The sequence below is a fragment of the Anopheles cruzii genome, chromosome 3 (genome assembly GCF_943734635.1).
Source record: "Anopheles cruzii chromosome 3, idAnoCruzAS_RS32_06, whole genome shotgun sequence".
NCBI lineage: Eukaryota > Metazoa > Arthropoda > Insecta > Diptera > Culicidae > Anopheles > Anopheles cruzii.
In genome coordinates this window covers 77416599-77424301 of record NC_069145.1, presented here as the reverse complement: position 1 = coordinate 77424301, position 7703 = coordinate 77416599, and the positions used below count along the sequence as shown (strand labels likewise).

At 52.1% G+C, this 7703-nt stretch overlaps 1 protein-coding gene across 1 annotated transcript; it reads left to right on the top strand.

The window, feature by feature from the left end:
• Positions 1 to 4173: 4173 nt before the first annotated feature.
• On the top strand, positions 4174 to 7493 carry LOC128275072 (rab GDP dissociation inhibitor alpha). Its single transcript, XM_053013451.1, has 4 exons — positions 4174 to 4275; positions 4367 to 5047; positions 6332 to 6807; positions 6881 to 7493. Exons 2-4 carry the CDS (start codon positions 4654 to 4656, stop codon positions 7340 to 7342), a joined length of 1332 nt encoding a protein of 443 aa, XP_052869411.1. The 5' UTR covers positions 4174 to 4275; positions 4367 to 4653; the 3' UTR covers positions 7343 to 7493.
• The last annotated feature ends 210 nt before the right edge of the window (positions 7494 to 7703 follow it).

The window sequence follows — 7703 nt, the reverse complement described above, 5'->3', positions numbered from 1 at the left end:
ACGAAGCTTTGAAAGAGCGTTCAATATTTGAAACGGATTAACGCTAGAGTTTAGAGTCGGAAAACTTTACATCACGACCGACGGTGGTGGTGTGTGGCTTTCCATTTCAAACAACCACTGATCTGCTACAGCCGGTTCGGCTTGAAGGTCGCTTGAGAGTTTTCCGCAGACAGCACACGCAAATGCACAAAAAGATTGCAAAATAAACCAATTCCGCTGGTGGTGGTGCCACCAGCATTCAAAAGATCATTCGTTCAGTGTTTCGAAATGCTCGAAAACAGCTGGAAAACCAGCAAACGGCAGTCTGTTTTCACTCAAACATTATGCTCGTGAGGGCTGTTGAAGCTGATGTTGGCGCAACATAAGAGGAGCGTTGAACGAGTGAGTCAACAGAAAAAAAAGCGACGCAAAATCACACAATCATTAAATCATAACCGGGAGACGCCATCGCGCCTCTCGGGGCCCGGCAGGCAGGAAACAAACAATGAGTCCATGAGAAGCCCGGCGAACCTGGCGCTGGCGGGAAAAACCATAACATTGTGGGGAGTATTGCAAAGAAATCTTTGCGCACACTTGCACGCAAACAATATCAATCGGTTCCCTCCGGCAGCATATCAGTGCCATTAGACAAAGTCTTGCAACCCTTCCTTTCGCCAGTGCGAAGCCAGTGAAACCGATCCGCTTCCAGCCTCCATTCACCCGGCCCGCGGAGTGGCGGGCGTGAAAACCGAAACTGCATTTGAACTTTCCACCGCACGGCAAGACACCGTGGCGCGCGGCCACCATCCTCCCCGCCGCACAGGCCTATGGATGCTCGATAATGGACGCCACATGTTCGCATTGTAGATCCGCTCCGATATGCCAGACACAGACACCCCATCAGTCCATTTCAGCGATTCCGATCAAAGGTTTTCGAATGCATCGGAAGCGACTCGACGGCACGACGATAAACAAAAAGAGAGAAAAACAAGCCCCGGTCAGCATCCGTGAAGGAGACTTCCGAAACAAATTGGAGCATTGGGGAACTCGCTTTCTTGGTTGCCTTCAGCTCAGTTGCCAACCTGGCCAGCGGAATGCGGGACACACGCCAATCGACGATCGCCTTTATTTGATTATCAACTGACACTAGAAGTCATTGTGTCCGTCTCGTGCGACCCTAAGGCGCCGAGAGCCTTGAAAAGGTCCGGTTTCGTCGCTAGACCCCGCAGAACGCGGTGCGCGCAAAGTAATTACATACTCTTGAAAGTTGTACACCTTGAGAATTCGCACGGCCGTGTGGCCGGACCCAGACGTAAAGCGCGGATTTGCGCGGAACCGCCACATGTGACAATTTTCTGTTTCCTGATGTGGCCGCACCATTCAACCGGTTCCTGTTGCTCCCGTGCAGAACATGCACCCGCTTCTCGCGTCGTATGTAGGTCGCATTCTGGGTAAAGCTGCTCTCTGGTCCCCGCCGACTAGCGCGGACGGACGGGACGGAAAGGTGCAAATTTCACCGGACCTTCGCTAGGCGGTGGCGGCTCGGAGGAAAACTAAAAGTAGAACGTGAGCAAACCCGCACAGAACGGCCCGAGGTGGAATGTCTTAAGATAAGGGAAACCGGTGCCCGGCGGGAATGAGTGCCGCGGTGATGCTGTGTTGCTATGCCAGGCACGGTGGCGGCCACGTAACGCCACAGACACGATCGCGGCGCCATTCTTTCTCTTTCGCGCACAGTGCCGAGGCAGAACAATAGACGGCAAGGAGCTATGGCGCGATCAGTCAGACAGCTGGCACACGGATCGAGCAACACCGCAGCAGCAGCAACACGTACGCCCGCGAAAGGTCATGGCTCGCAGCCTCTCGGAACCAACACAGCGACGCGGTGCGGGAATGTGTGCGTATGCGAGCGGATACGGATCATAAACCAGTCGCGCGGACACTGCCATATTCCGTGGCATCGCTGCAGACCGCAGGTAGGAGGCCATTCGGCCATCCGGGAGTAACAACAGTTGGCATTCAAAAGATTCCTGTAGAGATCCTGTAACGATTCACAGTGATCATGGGTGATCGTGCGCTTTACAAAATGGCAATGAGGTGCAACCGAACGGACATGTTCTAACGTGAAGGGCCCTTGGGCACGCACTAGCCACACACACACACACTAGATAGCTGTTATCTGATAAAGTCCAGTTCACCACACTGTTTACATTACCGAGCACGGCACGGGTGCCACTCGCTGTTACCCGCAGTATGTCCGCAACGCATACCCTGCCCTTTTCACAGCAAGGAGGGCGATGATCAACGAAAGGTGATGTTGGAGTGGCTCACTTTGATCACCGCGCTGCCAGGCAACGCTCCGACGATAAACCATTCGCTGACTGCGCGTTCTTCTTTGTTACAGATGGCGGCGCCCACTTCTCCCCTATCTCTGTCTCTCTTCCGCTCCAGCCAGTGGCCAGATTGTTGTGCAGTCTCTTCCTCTTCGTAATTAATGGTCAGTCCGCGGTTCTTGTTACCCCGAGGAGCGCAGCATTGCAGTCATCATCCGAGAGATGAGCAACCGAAAACGGCCACGGCCGGGTGTCGGAGAAAGAGAGAACCACTGATGGTGAGTGAGGCGCGTGGCTGAGGGAGAGAAAGTATAGACAATTCTGTGGCCAATCCGTGCGCGTGAATCACCCGCCAGCATGCCTCCGCGGTTCTCGGTTCGCTTCTTTTTCGGTGGTACACTGGTCTTTTTTTTGCATTCTTTTGCCGGAGAGCAGGTTCGTAGCGCGCGTGGCGTTCCGGTCCGTATGGCCCCCGGTAGGGTCCCACGTAGCCACCGCGCTCCAGATTACCGTTGATCGGTCGGCGTTGTCACTGGGGGCAGCAAAGCACACTTAGGACACTAATGCTTCCGTAGCATGCTTTGTGATCACAACAAAGGTATTCATGTTTTCCAGCCGCCCAAGATGATGCTGCGGCGAGAAAACCACTTCTCTTCCAGAGCAACAGGCTCGAGAGCCCCGAGGCTAACTTACTTTCTTCGGGCACGGTTTCGCTCGCTGGTTTTGCTTTGCCGCAGACCTAACGGTTAAAATCGGTCTCGGCACTCGGCACGGTGGCTGGCGTTTCGCTGGAACACACAAAAACTGAACGGCACAACGCAGTCACACACAGCCAGCCGCTCGGTGGCTCTTTTTCGATTTTCCGTGCAACGTTTTAACGGGTTTAAAATTTTAAAACACTCTTCGGATAAAATATTGGCTGGTAAAACACGGAACACACGGGGGGCGAAAAGAACTCGAACTGCAATCCTGTGGGTCCGAAGCAATCGCACTCGTACCGTATTTTTGATTTCTTCTTCTTCTTTGGCGACAAAGGAAAACCGAAAAATGAAATGTGACCCCGCGCTTAACTTTAACCGAAAACACGTAAAATTCGACGGGCTATCTCTCACACACACACGCGCACGACAAATGTTGGAAATTTGTAATTTTTTGTCTGGCTGTTTCTCCAACAGATTGATGAACCCAACTTTGGTCCTTCGAACCTGATGACGAACCTGACGACCGATTCGAAAAACGAAAAAACCCGAACACATTTTCGAACATTTGGCATTCGACGATGAGTAAACAGGTTTTCGAAAAGGATCACCGTACGGGGACGTTTGTCATTTCTGTGTTCTTCGCTGATGGGAACGTCACCGACGCGAGTGAATCGGACTGACGTGATTTAAGGAACGTTCGTTAAAGAGAAACTATTTATTTATTTTATTCGCCAATTTTATCATACTGTTTGGACTTGATTGTGCGACATAAGAAGATTGAATGTTACACAGCCAACGTTTTGTGGGCTGAAGAATAAAAAGCGCTCCACTTGTTGTAATTGTAAGTTTGTAACGTTTCGATCTGCTAGAGATTTTTCCAACCCGAGTTGTGTTGCTAACATCTAGTAACCATCGTTTAGAGACTAAGCAGAGATAAACCACAACTGCTTAGAATGTTTTGAAAGTTTTATACTCTTTTTTAACCAATTTCAACGGATTTGTGGCCATTAGAACCACCCTGTGCAGCAGGGTACACTGGCCCTGAATGTTTGCTCTCTCGCTCTCTCTCGAAGGTTTCAAACGTGCGTCAAATCTTCATTGATCTAAATATATCCCGCATTTTCTTGCTCACAAACTTTCCTTTCTTCAGAAAATTGTAATAAACTTTCGTTTTCGCGCATCAGGTCCGGATAGTGTCCAGTTGTTTTAGGCGTTTATTGTTACCGGCAACGGGGGAAAACAACGCTGAACGCCGATGTGGAGTACTGCACCCGCCAGCATAACCAGCCAGTGACAACTCACGCAATTTCCAGTTTTTCTCTGCCCCAATCATCATTATCATTGCCGTCCCAGCTTTTCACACCATTTTTTTTCTCACAGTACGGCACAAGTCATCATTTGGTGGTTCGTCGTGGTCGTGGTCGATTTTCCCATCCGTTTTTCCTTTCGCGTGACAAACGGCGTGGTGTGTTAGCGGATTCGCTGGGTGCATTCGGACAAGAGCGCCAGTGTAATTATTGGGCAAACCCCAGCGCAGACCCTTGCGACCCCTTCGGCGTAGTTTGTGGTGCCAAGAACTCTCCGTACACACATCTGTGAAGGGGGCCCGGCCTGTTCGCCCGTGAACGCGCACCGTCACCATGGATGAGGAGTATGACGCGATTGTGCTGGGCACCGGCCTGAAGGAGTGCATCCTGAGCGGAATGCTGTCCGTGTCGGGCAAAAAGGTGCTGCACATCGATCGGAACAAGTACTACGGTGGGGAATCCGCCTCGATTACGCCCCTCGAGGACCTGTTCTCGCGTTTCGCCGTCGAGCTGCCGGGCGACAAATATGGCCGCGGGCGGGACTGGAACGTGGACCTGATCCCCAAGTTCCTGATGGCCAACGGGCTGCTGGTGAAGCTGCTGATACACACGGGTGTGACCCGCTACCTGGAGTTCAAGTCGGTCGAGGGCAGCTACGTATACAAAGGGGGCAAGATCTCCAAAGTGCCCGTCGACCAGAAGGAGGCGCTGGCCTCGGATCTGATGGGTACGTAATCTATTTGGTGATGGTTCCGCGATGATGGGTGGGAGGGCCTCCCCCGCTCCGTGCCGTGGCTTGATGATGGCTCGTTCGAGAGGAATCCAGGAAATTTCGGCACTTTCCAACCTCTCCATTTCGACTCGGATTCAACTCACCAATTCTCACTCACTGCGAATCTCACTCGCTCATGACGCACTCTCTCACCATCGGCAGGGCTCTCTCGCTTGTTCGCGTGCTCTCTTTCCTCCCTTCGGTGGATAAAGTCAGCTGCGGGCCGCGCACCGCATATTGCTCTCCCTGTCTGACGGTCTGTTTTGCAAACGGTTCCGAGCAAATTTCTCAAGCTCTCCCTCTCGTTCTCCCGCTATCTCTCTTTGGCCTTTTTTATTGGTTCATTTTTCCAATTGCACAGTAACGAGGAAAAAGAAACAGGCGCAACATGAAAACACGTAATGGAGTTTGGCGGCGGCTGGCGTGTGTGGCGAAAAGGAAAAAGAAAACTACTCAACGGAAAGGGGGAAATTCAGAAAGAGCGAAAGAACGGAAGGAAAATGACACGTCGCGCTGCCCCCGATGCGGTTTGAAGTTTTCCCAATACAATCCGGTTCCGATGACACGAAGGCGCATAGCCTCAACCCCACCGCTCCTTGACGTAGGAAGCCAGCAGCATACTATGATTGTTGAAGCAAAGCTTGAGCCCATCGCGATCGAGTCATCCTAGCATGCGGTGATGGTCTTTTTTCGAAGCACGACGCAATGGTCGAATCGAGTATCGTAAATTGACAAACCGCGCTCCGGTCTGACCGCTACGGTGTGTGACGAGACCACCCCATAAGACGGCGCGTGGTCAACCGAAATGTACGTGGTGTGCCCGTGGTGCGGAAAGAAGAAGACGCATGAGTCAAATGTGAAATCAGTTTCTTTTTCCGCTTTGGGGGCCGCTTTGCTCCACCCTCGCCGGGTGGCGACAAAATGCAGCGTAACCGTAACGTTGACACGGACATTGAGCCCACGGTTTACAAACTGAACCGCCAACCGTGTCTTGCAATACTTGAAAGGCTTGGTGGAGACTTATATTTTTTAATGAGAGGCATTAGAATGGCGCACATTACTCACAGCTTGCATTGATCCGTGCTGTTGACTCCTTTTGTTTTGATTTTGATACAACCTCCGTTCTCTTCGACGAGCAAATAAAGCGAAATTCGTTCTCCGCTGGTAACCGATCGGTCTATTGAATCGTCTAGTGGTTGTATGTGTGTGGTAATATTTGTCCTCCGTTTCCGTTTTCAGGAATGTTCGAGAAACGTCGCTTCCGCAACTTCCTGATCTACGTGCAGGACTTTGTCGCGGAAGATCCGAAAACGTGGAAGGACTTCGATCCGTCCACCAAGGACATGCAGGCGCTGTACGAAAAGTTCGGGCTGGAGAAGAGTACCCAAGATTTCACCGGCCACGCGTTGGCCCTGTACCGGGACGACGACTATCTGGGCGAGCCGGCCATCAAAACGATCAATCGCATCAAGCTGTACTCGGATTCGCTGGCACGCTACGGTAAGTCGCCGTACCTGTATCCGATGTACGGCTTGGGCGAGCTGCCGCAGGGTTTCGCGCGTCTGTCCGCCATCTACGGTGGTACGTACATGCTGGACAAGCCGATCGACGAGATCGTCTACGACGCGAACGGAAAAGTGGTGGGCGTTCGTTCCGGTGAAGAGGTTGCCAAATGCAAACAGGTCTACTGTGATCCAACCTACGTTCCCGAGAAGGTACGATATTCACGGCCCAATGGCACTTGTAGATGATCCCGCTTAATGATGTTTTCCCTTCGCACACACGCAGGTACGCATCAGCGGAAAAGTTATTCGTTGCATCTGTCTGCTGGACCATCCGATTCCGAACACGAAGGATGCGCTCTCCACGCAGATCATCATTCCACAGAAGCAGGTCGACCGCAAGTCGGACATTTACGTGTCGCTGATCAGCTCGACGCACCAAGTGTCGGCCAAGGGATGGTTCATCGGCATGGTGTCGACCACGGTCGAAACCGCCAACCCCGAGGCCGAGATCAAGCCCGGGCTCGATCTGCTCGGTCCGATCGCACAAAAGTTCATCTGCGTTTCGGACTACTACGAGCCGACCGACGAAGGGCTGCAGTCGCAGGTGTTCATATCGCAATCGTACGACGCCACCACCCACTTCGAGACGACCTGCCTGGACGTGCTGGACATTTTCAAGCGCGGCACCGGCGAAGACTTTGACTTTTCCAAAATCAAGCAGGAATTGGGCGACGAGGAGCAGTAAACTTTGCAGCATTAGCAGCGCTGGCAGCGGAGTGAAGCGGAGCGGGGCGGTGCGAGAGGCGCCAAGAGAAGACTGGACGAGGTGCAAGTTGCCACTACTACTACTCCGCTGGGCATTTCGTCCCGAGACCGGGTGCTTCGATCGGGATATGGCGTGGGAGCAAAAGCTGTGTATCGGTGGACAGACCAACATCGGCCATCACCCGTTTATCAATCATATGATTCCACTAGGGGTTATTTTTTATATAAATTTTCTTCGTTCAATTATGCTTCGAACCATCAATTAGCATTATCTGGCCAATGCACGTGTGGGTGTGAGTGTGTGTGTGTGGCAAGCAAAGGAATATCGAGAGAGACACTTT

What these genes read in the sequence shown, in the direction of transcription:
- LOC128275072 (XM_053013451.1), top strand. Translation starts at nt 4,654, where the DNA reads ATGGATGAGGAGTATGACGCGATTGTGCTGGGCACCGGCCTGAAGGAG. An exon ending in GCTGGCCTCGGATCTGATGG is followed by an intron (nt 5,048 to 6,331) that starts GTACGTAATCTA and finishes TTCCGTTTTCAG; the next exon opens with GAATGTTCGAGAAACGTCGC. An exon ending in CAACCTACGTTCCCGAGAAG is followed by an intron (nt 6,808 to 6,880) that starts GTACGATATTCA and finishes GCACACACGCAG; the next exon opens with GTACGCATCAGCGGAAAAGT.